The 17,718-nt window shown below is 38.1% G+C and overlaps 1 protein-coding gene and 1 long non-coding RNA gene across 3 annotated transcripts in view; one reads left to right on the top strand and one right to left on the bottom strand.

Annotated features, from left to right (window-relative positions):
• LOC128891386 (forkhead box protein O-like) overlaps positions 1-17,718 on the top strand; it is a 317,193-nt gene that overhangs the window by 233,186 nt on the left and 66,289 nt on the right. Inside the window, exon 7 of one of the 2 annotated variants that reach the window (XR_008460832.1) lies at positions 474-794. Coding sequence is in view for 1 of the 2 variants with exons in the window: in XM_054150871.1 (XP_054006846.1) it covers positions 474-695 (222 nt within the window). In the remaining variant the exon portion in view is untranslated. Of the gene's footprint in view, positions 1-473; positions 1,527-17,718 lie in introns of those variants that run through there. The other variant, XM_054150871.1, reaches the window with a different exon arrangement.
• On the bottom strand, positions 13,778-15,189 carry LOC128894267 (uncharacterized). Its single transcript, XR_008461492.1, has 2 exons — positions 14,152-15,189; positions 13,778-13,913 (listed from the first exon to the last, which is right to left on the bottom strand). It is a non-coding gene; the product is annotated as an uncharacterized LOC128894267 (long non-coding RNA).

Raw genomic sequence — 17,718 nt, 5'->3', positions numbered from 1 at the left:
AACATAACTGTGCTCTCCTTATTAAATTGGATTGAATGTTTTTTAACGTGTCGTTGTGCAATTTTAATTATTCAAGCGCTACGTCAGGTCATCACTGTACACAATCGACCTAACATGACCCCACAAATAAAAATCTAAAGGTGATAAGTCCGGAGATCGTAGCTAAATTTTAACATTCGACAAATTTTCAAACTTATTATTTTCGAGAATAAAGCGTCATACGAAAAATGTTCATTCTACATTTTCGATTCAATTTTTCACGTAGGATCACACCCTACTCGCTCGTACCACCAGTTACGGGACACCCTGTATTATCAAGAAATCCTTATTTGCATGGATAACTCATATCCCTAATAATCTTATTTGGATACAGCCTTTCTTTTTATAGAGTACGTTTGTGTAAGCCTATTCGCCTCACTTGTAATCCAATAAGTAGTCTACCAATGCACCAAACAGTAAAACCTGTATCTCAGGTGATCAAACACGAGCTGTCGATGGACGGAACGTTGGACTTCAACTTCCAGCAGAGCGTGATGGGCACGGCTGCGATTCAAGTGAGCGATAGAAACATCGGTCAGAACGGTGCCGTGTCTCAGAACAACGTCGTCGGCACGACGGCTGGAAACGCACCCGCAGGAGTTTACGTGAGCACTAATGCGGCGACTCCTGCTGCACCTCCCTCGTGGGTTCACTAGCAGTGGACCCCACTGCCCTCGACACCTCCATCGTACTTGTCATCGCCTTACTAGACGGACAGGATCATTTTCACGGATCGTCCGAGGGACAGCTCATCGGTGAGTCAAGCATTATCGATGAACCTCTTAGGAGTCGTACCGATCAACTTCCTTTCTCGAAATCTCGCGGTTTTAGTCAATTGTCGAGAAAAAATCTCGAAACGGTATCCTCTATTTTTCGTTTGAAGAAGTTGAACAACTCTTCTGGGAGGCTCAATTTTGTTAGAAGATATTTCATCCTCGTCGATGAACACCAGCGTGCACTTTGATGCTTGGTAGAAAGGACTTGAGTCGGTATCTTTCTTTCTTTCTGTAATTTATGTATAGAAATCGAAGAAGTGAAAGGATTGATTCGCGAAATAAATCGGAGCCCCTTGTTTTTATATTCATTGTACCTTTTCTACCAAATGTCGAAGAAAAATTTTAGATCGATGGGGATTTTATCGAATTCATGGTGGGAATTCTGTTCGACGATGAATCTGGTCCTGGTGAATTTTCATGTTAGACAACGCAGTGCGCTGAAAGAATCGAATCCTTGAAGCTGACGAAAGAGATCAGACTGACGCTTAGCTAGGACGCGAGTGTCACGTTCCACGTACTTTCGTTGGCGAGCTGACCCTTTAATAGAGAAAGTTGCAAAGACTTTTCAGAGACAATTTATGCGCCCAAAATAAGCGATAGGTTTAATTTGATAGAATATACATTTCTGCAGTTGTTAAACTATGATGATCAATGTAATAGGTCAGAGAAACATAGGGAACCTGCGGCCTTTCGAGGATTTTGTCAATTACAGTTGGAGTTAAGTGGACAAGTAGTAGAAATTTTACTATTTAAATGGAAGATGGGGCCGAATAACATGCACTAGAGGACATGAAGTGGTTCCTTATGAAAAAATAAGAACAAACTATGTAATAATATTTTTTCATTTAAAGTTTAGTTTTTGAGAAAATTGAGTTTGAATATCTTATTCGTATGTATGCTGTTACGGCTGAGTTACGGTTCGTCGAGCATCGTATAACGCGTATCGTGTTTCTAAACAACGTCTATCCAGCGTTTAAAAGTTACCGAGTTCAAGAAAAAATACACACAATACTTATGTATTGTACTTGTTTTATCAGTTACGTAACTTAGCCGTAACAGCTTACGTACGAATAGGATTTTCAAACTCGATTTTCTCAAAAACTAAGCTTTAAATGTACAAAGTTTATTTTGTTCTTACTTTTCATAAAGAACCACCTCGTGCCCGATAGTACATGTTATTTGACCGCGACCTGTATAATCAAATCGTGCTCTTGAAGAAAACTTAAATGTTATTTATAATGCAAGGTCCGCGCGCATATACTCTGATAAATGTTTTCGAATGGATACAGGTGCCCTGGTATCAAGGATTGCATGATTAATTATTCGGATATGTTTTAATGTGTACGTACATCCATGTATGCGAATGATAGACATGAGAAACAGAGATCTTTAGCGTTCGCTCGTGAGTGAATATTATTTATCCGCATGTAAAATAATTCTCGTATCAGCATTAAATGTGTTAGCTGTACGATTCGTCTAATATGTAAGCAAAACGGTGAAAGAAATAAACAAGGATAAATAATCAAATCTCGTGTACGTTCATTGACTTTGTTGACTTACTTTTCTGCTCACAAATTGAAAAAAGGAATACTAAATTTTATTATACTCTACACAGATCGAATATAATTATTTTAAATAAAAGTTTCAAACATCAAAGAATTTCATTTATTTCGAATCATTGCTCCCTCATATTGATGACAATTTTAATATGTTTGAAGAACTAGCTGCTTGCAATATTTATTTAAAAAATGGAAAAACTACGAGAGAAAATATGTTTCTGAATGTTTTTCCATCGAGGTTGTTCATTTTTAATGAGATTTTAATTCGATTTCATTATAAATATTTGATTTACTTTTGAAGAAAGAATATTCAATTTTATTTTATTATTCATGAATAACTTCTTTTTCATGCGCAATTTGATCATCTCTATTTTATGTAAGTTTGTAGATCAATCAACTTTGACCTCCACCTTTTCTCATGGTTTTTCATGTAAATAATTAAAGTTACCAACTCTCGACATATGTATAAACCCTTGGTAACTTTTTATATATAAATCCCAGTGTCCCAATGTGGCTTGCGTTATTAAGTCGACTTTTGACACACGAAGTGCCAAGCGTAATATTGACAAACATGAAGAGTACGTAACGACCAGCAAACAGTGTAAAGCATATTGAGTTAATATTGTTGAAACTCTAAATCTGTTTACTTGAATGTACTCGATATCCCTGTACAGATTTCGTTTCTTCGTGGCAGCCTTCTTACGGCTCATGGAAGTCGGTCCACTAAAATTTCGCTAGTGGTACCGAGGACAGAATTGTACACACGGGCAGAACCGAATAACATCGATTGGTGTACATGCAAAATAATATTTGCACACTCGCGTCATAACAATGCTCACTGGTACAGTATTTAATAAATCGCATGGACGTTCTACCCACCGCTTTGTATACCATCTCGTACGTGCCGCCACATTTATACACCACGCATCCATCTGTGTTTTGTCCGAAATCGGTATTGACTTGGCACGATAACAGTTACATTTCCCTGGCTGTGTCGAATTATGTCGAAAACATTTGTCTGCTGTTCGTGGAAAAACGTGAAAACAGACGCTTTCCTCGGCCAACGTTTACGGTGTCGAAAAATACGTTAACGTGGAAATTTATAACGCCGTTGATGTTTTTCTCGCGTTTCTGCAAAATGCTGAATAAAGAATAGAGATCGAATAATATATGTAATCCAATCCGCGGATTATGATCTAACGTGTTCTAGGGGAGGCACAGCAAACGTGGTTTCGCTATCAAGGAACGCCAATTAACCCCTTGACATACAAATAAAACACAACTTGATGCGTCCAAAACATACTATTTAATTTCACTCAACTGAATAATAATGTGGAAGCTTAGAAAGAGTACATTTTGAAATTTGAATTTTTTGTATTATTTCTATTTTTGTCACTTTGATGACCGGTGTCAATCCCATTATCATCATTAGAACAGCCTACTGTACCACCATCGTCACCTTCATATAATACATCCGACTTTTGCATGATACAGGGATTATTTATAATCTTTACTAAGGTCAAATATTGTCTAGTATAGCATTCACCATGCGAGACTCCTACTATACTAAATGTACTTTCAATGTGCTTCTTCTGATATGTCGACGCTTTTTTGTTATTGGAATTGTTGGGAAGATGGGAGGGTAGGGTATCTCAAACTGTATAAACAAACAAGAATCGACGCACGAGTGAAGCAACATTGTTTATTTATACGGAGTGTCTCAGAATTAGTGTAAGAACCGGAAATGGGGGGTAGCTGGGACGATACTGAATCACAATTTGCTTTTAGAAAAGTGTCTGATGATGCTTCGTTTCTGAATTATTAACGAAAAACCACCGACCGATGCTTGGCAATGATAGGCAAGTGACTTTATTGCTGACTGTGGCACGCGTGGACACAAAGTTAATGGCGAGGCAAGGGGTTAAACGTGCTTGACGCGAAAAACGCATCGGATTTTCGCGCGCAATTTGTGGTCCAGCCGAGCAACGATATTCGCCAGGAAAAAAGGGGGGCGGCGAATTGTAATTCTGATTTGCGAATATCGAGTGCTAATAAGTTGATTCGCGTTAATCGCGGCCGATTTTAAATCAGGGGCCGTATAATTCCGGAAATCATGACACATTGGGGGCTTACGATAGACTCGTTCGTTTTTTGGCCAGGCGAACGCTGCGTTTGGGTTCGCCGCAATTTGTTGCGATTTCGCTTTTTATCGGGTTCAATTCACCGCGATCGCGGCTGATTCCGTGCGCGTTAACGTTTGGAGAGGCTCGTCGAAAACGGCGAGGGGAAATCACGCGCAAACAGGAAAACCGGAAGGGTCATTCCACGCTAGATCGATCACCTTTCGCGGTCTATGTCAGTGATTTTATTGCAATTCGAATGCGACCTACTCCGCGTAAAATTATAGTGGGATTAAGGGGTCACAACACTGTTAAATTTGTTTACAAGTTGATTTTTTTTGTTAGCTCTTTTGAAAGGTTTCTTGAAAACTGATTTCGAGAATATTAGGTTCAATTTGAAGAAAAAATCTCTGAATTTCAGAATTTGAACGATAGAACACTTATAACGAACAAATAAAAATTTAACCGTTCAATCGTACAATTCTTAATAATAAATCGGTATACGTTGGTTTTATTCGGTACGTATGATTCGTATAAAATTTATCCACCTCTGGTTTTAACGCAGCTTTTGTCTAACGGTATCTCTTGTCTCTGTGATTTTAAATATAAAGGACAGTAATATTCAATATTTGGCCAATCTAGTTTAATGCGTTACGATATAACAGCACAATTTTTAGAATTGTTCTCGTTTCGAATATTTCTGAAATTATTCATGAATATTCTTTGAATGCATGTACGCAAATGTGAAATGAAATAATTTGAAATCTTGTTTGAAAAAACTTTGGTTATTTATTAAGTAAAATTAATATTTTTACATTTGTTTTAAAGTTAAGAAAGATGTCACGGTTTTCTCGCGATACGGGCGAGGTTCACGCACACGCTCGAACTTTTACACGGCGCGATTAAAAATCCAGTCGGAGGAATGAAAGATGCTCGGAGGAAGCTTCGAGAGTGCCGTGGAACACGTCTTCTTTCTTGGCTCAAAATGTAAGGAGGGTGGAGGTGCCGTGTATACGTCTTCCTCTAGACAGGGTTTGGAAAAAATGCCGGTATTTGAAGAGTGCCGAACAGCGCGTGGTGTCGTCTGCTCTCCAAGTGAAGGCGTACTTGCTTTCAAAGTCTGTCTCTCTCTCGGCTATTTCATAGCCGAGCGCGGATCATGGAGAAGTTCCGATTGTTATGGGTTTTTTCCGGGGTGATACCTAGCAGGACGCTCGGTACTGTGTCGCGTACGGGGGTTTTTCCCCGCAGAAGCCTCGCTGTTGCAGGTCCTGAACAGGGTCCGCGTTTCTAATATGTACACGTTACAATTGTTCATATTGTCTATACTTATATCTATCTATCGCAACAGTTTGCACGTCACAACCTTTGATTTCAAACTTTAATATTCGGACTGTTTAAATTAATATTTGTGTAAATAATGTTGTAGGCTGATTTTAAGGTATGAGAGTTTCATTTTTCTTATTAATTTATTTGTGTGTTCTTGTCGGTAATGTAAATAAATGTACGAGTCCACCACATCTGAACACTATTTTCAAGAATATTAATCCAAACTAACTGTTGTTTGTATATTATAAACTAAATGTATCTATATATTTATGGACTTTAAGTAGATTTTCTCACAAATTTTATAAACGTTTCGACTATCTACTTGGATACGAAGGAAAACATATATTTGATGTATATCTCCATAAAATGGAAATATTTTTCTAAAGTATATACGGAATAGTAATGTCTATGTTTGTTCGCGGACTAAAATATGCAATGACTGCATTTTCGCTAACACGTGTGTATATCGGTAGCTTTTGTTCGGTGAACTTCTAGAAAATTCGAGGCGACCGGTATTTCTAGGAATTCATTGAAATACGGTTGCAAGTCCCATTTAACGCAGCAACATTAATGCATACTGTATTAGGTTATTGAAGTGATGCATTAATTTTGGGCCGTTTAAAAGTTTTGCAATTTCCAGGCACGCTGCGTGCTTCCGTAATGCAATACAATCTTCCCGGTATCGTGTTATGTCCGTATGCATAATGTTTGTTTAATATACAGGGTGGTCCACGTAACGTACTCGACCCCATTAACTCCTAAAGAATGCATGGTATGAAAAAAGTTTTTATACAGAACTTGTATGGTTTTAAGGAACACATTATGTAGTGCATATGTTCCTTTTATAGGTGGTGGCGTTTTTGAGATTTCAATGTCAGCTTCGTTATCCTAAAATAACGGTATAAAGGTTAATACTTTTTTACTCAACATTCTACGTTTTTCGATGTAATGACAGAAAAAATATAGCATTTCATTTAAGATAACAAAGTTGACCTTGAAATCTCAAAAACGCTACAATTTAAAAAAGGAACATATGCACTACATATGTGCTCCTTAGAATCATGCAACTTCTTTATAAAAAGTTTTTTCATACTATGCATATTTTAGGAGTCAATGGAGTGAACACGTTACGTGGACCACCCTGTATACATTGTCTTCTTTGCCGAATTTTCGACGATTTCAATAGTCGAGAAAAAATATTAATCGATCGGTGGACCAAAATAAATAAGGTATTTTATTAAAATATAAAAGTGGAGAGAAAGTATTTGGTGAAATATCAAATAATCAGAAAATATCAAATTCTTGCAGCAAAAATCCTAATTAATATTAATCTAAAAATCGTTCGTTTCGAAGTTCTGAGATTGATACATTAGTATATGAAGTATGTGTATATTTGAGAGCACAATTATTTAATTTTTAATATGTTCTAATTAAATAAAGTACTTTATATTCCCTACTTTAACTTTTACCTTTCCTTCTCAGTAATTGCGATAACTATCTTTTATTTTTAAATAAATATTATATTTTGTCGAACTCGCTTGTACCGAAGGAGACTTTGAAGACAAAACTAACAATTTGTAATGATATTCTAGAGACACTGTCCAAACATGTTGTAGAAAAAAAAAATATCTGTTACTTTTAAAGACTCTAAAGGTATTTCTCCCTTAATTCCTCATCCATGACTATTTCTTGACTTTCTTGTTAGAAAAACAAAACAAGTATTTAATATTCTTAACTTCCTCTCTATCGATTAATTCATGGATATTGTATAAATAAATAATACTTTCTATTTCAAAAGATAAAATATAATAAATAAAGGGCGTAAGGGGTGACAAAGGAAAAAAGACTTTCTTGTATACTCTTTTCGCATAATGTAGAAATGGTATCCCGACACCCTGAACATAAAAGGTAGCATACGTATCTTTTGCCGCACTTCTGTGGGTTAACTCTTTGCGGCACAGGAATTCAGGTCATAAAATATGTAGACCCATGTGGCACAGGAATTTTATTGCGTTTTAAATCAAACAAAATTGTTATATTTGTATTAATAACGGTAAGCTGAAGGGTCAAAAATTACCAACACTATATTCAAATCACATTTATAGTTTTAAGAATACACATGCAGCTATTGCAAAATTTCGATTAAAAATGTCTCACCATGCATTACGGTCCATCAAAAAGATGGGACGCTTTTAATCCCACCGTGCCCCAAAGAGTTAATTATTGTTGAAGCACAACACGTAAACTGTGTCGCTATCTATTCAGAGAACATGGACCGCGAGGTTGCCCTTTCTTTGGCAGGCCCTTCCTGGGCTCCTTTTCTTTTCTTTCGACAGTTCGCTCCTAACGCCGTCTGAAATCGTACATGTACAAATAAAGTAAACATAACCCTACCGAAGTGTTTTCATCTACACTCGCTAATAATTATTTATCGACAAGTGAAATTATTCGTTAAAACGTAGTTTTCGTTTAATCGGGGACGCGTTATCGTCATCGGTTCCAAAGTGTGTTCCACCTCTTCCCTACTTGGCCAGAAAAATATGTTGATGTGTAGAAGCACATGGCCACGCGCACATTCATTTTTCTGGACTTTTTGGTAGATTCGGCTAACACGAGAGCCTTTTTTGTTGTCTCTACGAGCGTAGATAGTATTTACACGGGCGAATATCGGCTCAGATAGATATTAGCTTTCAGAAAAATATTTTTCAGCACTGGACGTTGCGAAAAAAAACACTACCCCTCTGTAGCGCCCTGGCATATTAGCGCCTCCGGCATTTCTGCAATTTGTTCGATGTATGAAATACGAATGCCGTTTCCCGCCAGTTCCGGATCGATGTTCTTTCGCATTGTTCGTTTTGGTTTCTCCGCTTTTGACTCGAATTTCGTAGCCATTCGCAGTCTAGTGCTTTGTACGAATTGTGTCTCTGATTGGACTAGTCAAAGCATATCTACGGAGATAGTACTCTATTCTAGGGTTTATCGCGCGTTTTCTTTCCCGATAACCCTTTAAATGAAGATAAATTCTTAGCGATTCCTTTAAAAATTAAACGCGGGTGGTACCACAAGACGAGAAACTATAGAGAATTATATAAGATGTGCTGCGCAAGCATAAATCTTACAGATCTTATCGAACTGTTTAAGATTTCATTTTATCTCACGAATGTCAAATTCTGACAGTGGAATGATTGAAGACTAATACGATGTACCGTTACTTGACTATGTAACAAAGATTAACAGTTTTAGTCAAGGTTGTACACAGAGTGAGTCGCCTAACGTTAGCACCTCAAATATCTTTGTTACTTTTAAAGATACATCAAATATTATAAAGACAAAGTTGAATGGTCGAATGCGGCTCGCACGATGTTAAAAACATTTTTGTTTTTATGTCATTTTTTTAAGATATCAGGATCACCTTCATTTTTTTAAATGGACCAACCCTTTTTGAAATGTGTACAATGATAGTCCCTTTTATTAGGAATTCAACGACAGGGTATAAATATAAGGCAATATGGCGTCGAAAAATGTCAGTCAAATACGGTAAAATGCCGACTTTTAATCGCTCATAACTTCTGAAGTGGATTCCTCGCTTTAAAACGAGCACTTTCGGATTTTTCTTACCGAAATCTACAGGATTATGTAAAAAAAAAAAATTAAAAATTGTAGGTCCGCCAAAGTAAAGTGCAACCCAAATTGATTTTCTTAGCAGTCTCTGGTGGTCAATAATTGTTGGATGGCTTACACCCAACTCCTGTGCAAGTTGTCGAACAGTTGTTCGTGGATCAGTTTTAACCAGTGGCTTCAATTGGTCGTTATCAACAAGAGGAGAGCGTTCGCGACCATCTTCATCTTCGAGGCTCTCATCTCCACTTGGACATTTTTTGAACCAACGCTGTACCGTGCGTTCATTTACGGTATCTTCTCCAAATGCATCGTTGATATTACAAGTCGCAGTTGCAGCTTTATGACCCAGTTTATATTCATATAAGAATATTAGAGTGCGTTTACACGCTCAAGTTATTTGCACAAATTGGCTTCCACAAGTAAATCGTAGCGTGTGAACGCAGCCATGAAGTTTGCGCTAGCCAAAAAATTTGGCTTGAGATAAATCTGTCCTGACAGAAAATCGACTTGAGTTTGGGCTTGAGATTGGTGCGTGTAAACGATGTTCAAGCCTCAGTTACAATTTCAGGCGTGCGCATTCTTCCAGATTTTTCATTTCAGATACAATTTTACAATAACATATTGCTTCTATACAATTCTATATATTTTACAATTACTTATTGCTTCTACATTTCTGCCGATTTTTCGTATCTTCTTGTTAATTTCTCAAATTACATTAAGTAGTACTCGTTGTTTGGACTATATCTATTTTAAAGATTTTCAAGAATATGTACAATATCATTGATTATAAAAAAAGAAGTTAATAAACTACATTTTTCGGAGTTCCTCACTTCACAATTGTGCAAATTGAACTGAACGAACGAAGGGCTATATTTCATTCAGTTCATTTGCACAAATTGGCTTGCCCAAGCCGGTTTGTGCAAATAGCTTGAGCGTGTAAACGCGCCATTACTCGAACTTGCGAAGTATCCACTGCGAAGTAAATAATTTGAAGTGAGCACAAATTAACAGTAAAAACAACACCATACCTATCAGCATGCAGCGCGACATCGGCACTGTAAGATGATATTGGAACGCAAATAGAATAAAGTAAACTGTTATTCCAGAACCCAGTGTCAAAGTTCGAAAGTTCAGAAACCGACATTAATTTCTTACCAACCTAACACATTATGTAATACGACATGATTTCTGTTTGCGCATTCTGTAACGAAATGGCTTCGAGTGCAAAGGGTTAAACAGCAAAAAGGACAATTTGCCATTTACGATACAGCGTTGTAGTTAGAAAAGTGAAAGTCTTGCATGTGAATCGTAATTGGATGACCAGTGGCTGTAAATCAGACGATTCCGCGAGTCGATATAAATCGGCGATTCCTCAGCGTCGATAGGTGCGACGTGCGGGTGGAAGGTGTGCAGACGTTCAAGTGGGGCAAAAGGGAACCACTTAGCCGAAACTACAGGAGTCTGGAAGTCAGCAGCTATTCGGCAGACGTCACTGGCGCCAGCGGACTACCTTAAACCTCCCCTTTATACCCCTACCCCAACGCCGACAATCTCATTCCCCAAAAGCGTCGCAAGAATTATAAAGTTGGTGGAGGAGAGCTCCGGGGGACTTCTTCTCTTGCCACCCACCCTTGTCAACCGACCGTCCCCCTACCCCCATCGTCTCCTACCCTCGACGTTCTCCACCTACGCGCCACCTCGACCTAGCGACTCCGTTTCTCCTCTCTCACCTCTCTTTTCTCCCTCCCTCTCGTTCTGTTTTCCTTTTTTCGATGTCTATCTTTGTCTCCGCGTATTTCGCCCACCCCAACTTTAACCCGGCTCGTGCTCCGGTCTCTCTCGCCCCCTTTTTCACCGGGTTTCGCTCTGTTTGCTCCTATCTCAAAGTTTGCAGCGCGCGGGCGAATCGGTCCTTCGTTTTCGGAGGAGTTTCGAATCGTCGGCCGCGAGTTACGCCCGCGGATCCGAAATCTGTTCCCCGTTAGCGCGACGCCGCAGGAAGTCGTTCAATTAGACTCATGTACCGTGTGATTTCGAAATAACACCGCCGTTCGAATCTCGATCGTTATTCCGGCCAACGAAAGTTCCCATTGCGGGCGTTCCTTTAATGATAAAACCGCGCATACCAGCTCGTTCTTAGCCGCTGGATCGCAGGCGACTCGCTTTTTCACCTTCGAACTTCGAAACGGAATTTCCCACAGCACACTGTGAGGACTATATTTGGGACAAAATTCGTAACTTACAAACTAATCGATTTTTTACCCGAGACTCTTGATAGTTTTTTGAAGGGAATATAAAAGTACATCTAAAATATTTTCTACTTCTCTGGTTCGAAATATGACAATTTAGGAGTTCAAGTTAGCCAACCTTCTCTTTCAGCTGCACAAACGTTAATATGTCCCTACAGAGATTTTCGAAAATTAATAGCTCGTATATAAAAGTCAGCACAGCAAATTTTACGATTTTATGCCAAACCACTTCTGAAATTTAAAGCATAACAGATCAATATGCATACATGTCCTCGTTCATGCATGTTGAATTTTTCAACCGGTTTTTGTATGCATTTTTAGGCTCGAGGCACTCCGATGCGTCGAGAAATGTATGCGTGGATAAGTGCAGGTATATCCGTATGTTGGTCTCTGTTTTGCTATATATCTTCAGGAGTGGTTTATTCGAGTATTATCAAATTTGGTATGGTGATGCTCTAACAAATACAACATAGGTTCTATGAGATTTGTCAAGAAGTTTTGAAAACATTTTGTTTTGGTACGTAGAATTACGTTGAAAACAAAGTAAGTCTTTCAACAGGATAGTACCCCTCGATGATGATTACGTTAAAAACATTAATGCTATAAAACAATTTTTGTTTGTTGGCAACAAACCTTTGTCAAAAATTCGTACCGCTGTATCTTCCAGCCAAGGGTATTCTCTGTAGTATATTTCTGTGACAATTAATTTATAAAAACATTTTTGTTTTAACTTGCTGCAGTTTCAAAACATTGAACGTTGCACTTTTATAGAATGAGAGAACTAGGCCGACGCCCAAAATCGATGACCTAGGTGCCAAATCTTATGCAATTTGACGTGGAATGGCTCATAGAAGGTTATTCGAAGGGGGGCTACGTAGCGTAGGACAAGAACAATCGTTAATAACGTGGGAGCATATACATACACCAGCGCCATAATGCGATTGTGCTATTGGCTGTGGCTAATTAAGTTCGCGTGACCTAGAAGAAATTACGAAGCTACGACGAAAGGTGTGGGTCAAACGAATTCATTTCGAACTGCTCGTCGCCTTGGATGCGATTCTTTCGCGGAGAAACGTAGTAAATTTTTGCCTTAGTTTTTAGTTGAAATTCTCATCGTGTGATTGAAACCAAGCGTAATAAAGGAGTATGTTTACTTTGACATCCATTTATCGAATGAAGGTAATTTTTTTTTCTTGTTAATATTCTAGAACAATAAAAATGAATAAATACTAGAAATTTTTTTTTCTTGTTAATATTCTAGAACAATAAAAATGAATAAATACTAGAAATTCAGTGATTTATGACGTTTTAAGGGGGGAGGGTCAAGTAAAAAACCGCTTTTTCGCGAATTATTTTTGAAGTGTGCGTAATATATATTTATTTACAACTAATTACTTGTTATTTTGTAGCATCTACGTAATCTATATAATTTTGTCGTATGTAAAAATATTTATAAATGAATAAACAGCAGCTGTTTGAAGTTGACTTCTCGAAAATACGCCGTGCAACGCACAGATCACTCTAATTATTTGAAATAAAAGATCCACCAATTTTTCGTTAAAATATAGTAACACGCTTTGCATCAACCTAGATTAAAAAAAAAAGATTTTTAATTTTAAATTTCACGCCACGTTAGAAAAGTGTTGTTATAAAAAAATGATTAAAACATTTTTTATTTCAATTTTTTATAAAAACCTTTAGATTGATGCAAAGAAGAATAATTTGAGGAATATTTTGTGCCAAGTTTCATAGCAATCGGCTGAGAAATCTCTAAGCTACATTGCACGGCACGCGAAATTTTGTGTTTTGAGAAAAATGCGTTTAAAGTTTCCGAATTTAAAAATAGTCCTTCGTGTACTGTTCGGAGCGCATCACTTTAATGACTCTGTAGATACACTTAGACTTCGAAGTTTTAGCTGAAATGGTCGGAGCGCATTCTCCAAATGGTAAACTAATTTTCTAAACCAAAAAAAAGGTCAAAATTTTGAATTTTACTTGACCCTCCCCTCTTAATTCCTTCGTAGATATATTTTGATACGTACAACATAGGATTGAAAGGAAAGGAAATGTTAACAAATAATCAATTTTAAGGTAGCTTGGATTTCTACATTACTGATAACCCATCGCTTTATTAGGTATCGAGAAATTATAAATTTACAATTATTTATTGCCAGTATGATGAGAAAGTTCTTAAGAAAGCCGATGAAGTAGAAAGTCCATCTAGCGAAAAATAAGAAGTCGTTATTTTCAAATGATCGTAACTTCGACATGAATAGATGAAATACACTATTCTAATTCGAACACTATTTCATGGATAAGAGTCTATATTTATATCTTATACAAGAAAAGCTCGCGTAAATATTAATGAAACGCGACTACTGTAAGGTATCGAATAATGCTGTATTCATTCGAGAAAATATGTTTGTGATTCTCCTATTACTTAGAAAAGAATGCTAACCACATTTGACGAAAGTGTTTAGACCCATTCTGACGTATCCATTCCATCTCTCCTGTTCGACGAAACCTTTGCTTTACTTCTACGTAGTGATTCGCCGTGTCCATAGACGGGTCTCTATTAACCCACTTCTACAACCTGCGATACAAGCATCGAACCGATTCCCCATGTCGATCAGTCGATCGTGTTCAGATAAACTCGGTACTGCCTCCGCGAGTAACGGCGTCCGCCAAGGTAGGCTTCCTCTCCAACCAACGCCAATAGTAGTTCTGTCCTGAGCCGCGTGCCTCTTCCGTACCTGTTTCCGAGCCTGTGGGAGTGGTACTCGAACCTGACGACCTCGACGATTCCTCCGTAATGTCAATAAGGAATGCCGCTGGGCACGCATTCCTGCCGGCAGAAATGTCGCGTGACGCTTGCCAGCGGAAAAAAGGCTCGATTAAGAGAAGAGGAACGAAGAGGGCGACACGGATTGCATAAACGATGGACGATTCTCTGCGTTTATATAACGTCTCGCGAGCGTTTCCGCGATCGGGGAAAAGAGGGTCGCGCAACGATAGCGTTCCAGCTCCTTTTCCTTATTTTATTTCGTAGCAATTAGATGATCTGCGCGTGATTTTAAAGTAGACGCGCGCGAGAGGCGTTTGATGGAAGAAGGCAAGATGGAAAGAAGGATGAAGCGGAATGCGAGAAACGAGAGAACGCAGGAGATTCGAGATGGAAAGAAATTGAGAGCAGGAGACGGGGAAGGGGCTGACTGATGCGGGAAAAGAAGGGAAGGTGTTAGTAGAGAGATGAAGTTGCATAGATGCAAGGAAGGAAAGAGAAGGAATGGGGTAGAAGTGTAGAAACGAGAGAGTAGAGTACCAGTGAATTGTTAGAGCAGTATTTCCTAAGGTGGGACCCACGCCCCACAGGGGGAAAATTTGAAAATGGACTCGTCCAGAGTTTAATTTGACCGTATGGCGATTGGCAATCGTTATTCGAGCTGACAAACTAAATATATTAAATAAACAACTTTAAGAAACAAATAAAATTCTTGTCTATGTAACGCCTTGTCCTAACTGGCAGTCGTGCGACTACAGTATCGCTCGTAACTAAGCCGTGGGAAGAGTGGGGCTCACGTTGCTGTGTTGGTTCTATTCGCGCTAACTTCTTAACACTTTATCTGTCGGGCTATTTAGAAACAGTCTTTAATTCAAGAAAGAATTTTCTACAGTAGCATATGCCAATCTAGGCTGGCAATAATTCCTCCCTATTGTCACTAGGTACATTGAAAACCAAGTCTGTTTCCCATAATTTAAAATTATGAGTAGACAACCATAGGCACAGTAACTAAATTCGAATAACTAAATACTGCAATTAAAAAGCCTATAAATAGGCTCCCGGTAAATAAAGTGTTAAGATGCTTTTGTCGATTACATTTAATGCTGTCCGTCAATCAGTCGAACAAGGATAGAGCATCTTTCTTTCTTTCCTTCTTTTATCCTTGTTTGAACGATTGGAAGATTAGCGTAATATAGATTGCACAAGAATAGAAAACAAGAAGAGCGCTACTGAAAACAGTACAGAGAAATTTGAAAAGGACTGATGGATCTGAAAAAAAGAGAGATGACGTTGTTGATAGCATTCCGATAAAGCAGTATAGATGCAATAAATGTCAGAAAAAGCTGTAAAGAATAAAAAGAGGACACGAAGACAAGACTACTGAAATAGTAGGGGAAACTTGGAAAAGGCGTAGGGGTGGATGAAAGAACGGAAGAAACTAATAAAATCATATCATGGGTATAAAACTCGATGCGCGGAGGAAAGTTGATGAGTGTTTAATCGGATTCGAAACGGTTGCGGTTTCCTTTTCCGTTCTGTTTGCTTTATCAAAGTTTTGATAAGAGGGCGATAATCTGTTTCTGTCGAGCGTGAAGGGCGATCACCTCGATTGGTTTCATCACTGATACAAACGCGAATCAGTTTCACCACAAACATCTAAAAAATTAGGAAGAATAATTAGTGTACTACTTAGTGCTTCGTTTTGAAAATGATTCAACTCTGAAAAAATTAGCACACATTGCCATTATTCTATTCTTTACGCTACAATTTAACCTAAACTTGAAAGCATCGATAAACGGAAAAGTAGCGTAGCAACTTTAATGTAACACATTCGCGGCCGAATTTATATTCAAATTCTATTCCTGGTTTTTACAAAATTATGAAAATCTTTTTATTTTATACACTACATATTTACAACATTGATATTTCAAACCGTATTTTGTAATTTTTGTCTTCGCCCTAACGATACCAATTTGCGATGTCCAGCTTCAGAATTTTATTATTTATTAGAAACGTAAAATATCTGCAGGTCGGGAATGTGTTACTAGTGTTGATACCAATACGAGTGGGGACTTAGACAATTTTCAGCCGGGGTCGACGGTCCAGTACGTCTGGTGCATTTCCGTCAATATTTTCGAAAAAGAGCACGACAACCCCTCTCTGACAATGAGTGCTACTATTAGATGAGTAATTGTCACGTTTGATTGTAATTTCAATAGGATCGTTCCTCTTGTATAATTGCTTTCAAATGATCCAGATTGAATAGTATTTTCTGCATTACTAATCGTGTAGAATCGTAGCGGAAGTTCATAATATAGTATTCCTTCGTAATCCCATCAAATAAGCAGCAAGACCTTTGATATACCTACAGAGGGTGTAGGATGTATTCGTACACCGATCAATTTCTCAAAAAACTTTTGTGTGAAGTTGTACTTTATCAACTTCTTTTTTTATAATCAATGATATTCTACATATTCTTAAATTAACAAGAAGATACGAAAAAGCAATAAGTAACTGTAAAATGTATAGAATCGTATAGAAGCAATAGGTTATTGTAAAATTGTTTTTCTTTTTATGAAGTTTTAAAAATGTAACAATTGTACAAATGCTCATTGCTTCTATATTTCTATCGATATATTGTTTTTTCTTGTTGATTTTGCAACTCATATAAATAACTAATTTTTTGTTGTACTGTATCTATTCTAGAGATTCCCAAGAATATGTAGAATATCGATGTTTATAAAAAAGAAGTTAATAAATTATAATTTCACATAGTTTTTTTGGAAATTGATCGGAAAACTTTCTACAGCCACTGTAAGAGTTTGAACAGTGCGATAAACGAGCAAAGTCGACATCGTCGTTTGTAAATTTGAGAGTTGAAAAAATGAAGAGATCGTCGGGACGAAACTCGCAGGCTCTTTTGCCTATGCAGCGTCGTCGTCGCGGAGGCGACGCGGGCGTCTTGTAGAAAGAGGATTGGGGTGTCGGAGGGCGACGAGACGCATCCACCGAAGGGTGACCGTGGTTGCGGGGTTGCCTAATCGAGCGTGCGTTTTCGATGAATTATTCAGAATCGGGTGTCTAGCAGTTGTTACGAGCGGCCGTGCTTAACCGTTAGGCGTTTATTCTCATTATCCGACTTGCCTTCGCGCCTCTCCATTTACGTTTGGACGTACGGGCGTCCACGTGTCTTACGTTAGTCTCCATCATTCTCTCCTCATCTCTTTCTCTCTCTGTCACCCG

Source organism: Hylaeus anthracinus, unplaced genomic scaffold, assembly GCF_026225885.1.
Source record: "Hylaeus anthracinus isolate JK02 unplaced genomic scaffold, UHH_iyHylAnth1.0_haploid 0, whole genome shotgun sequence".
Lineage (NCBI taxonomy): Eukaryota > Metazoa > Arthropoda > Insecta > Hymenoptera > Colletidae > Hylaeus > Hylaeus anthracinus.
Note: the sequence above shows the minus strand (reverse complement) of the source record. Positions and strands in the feature narration are given on the sequence as shown.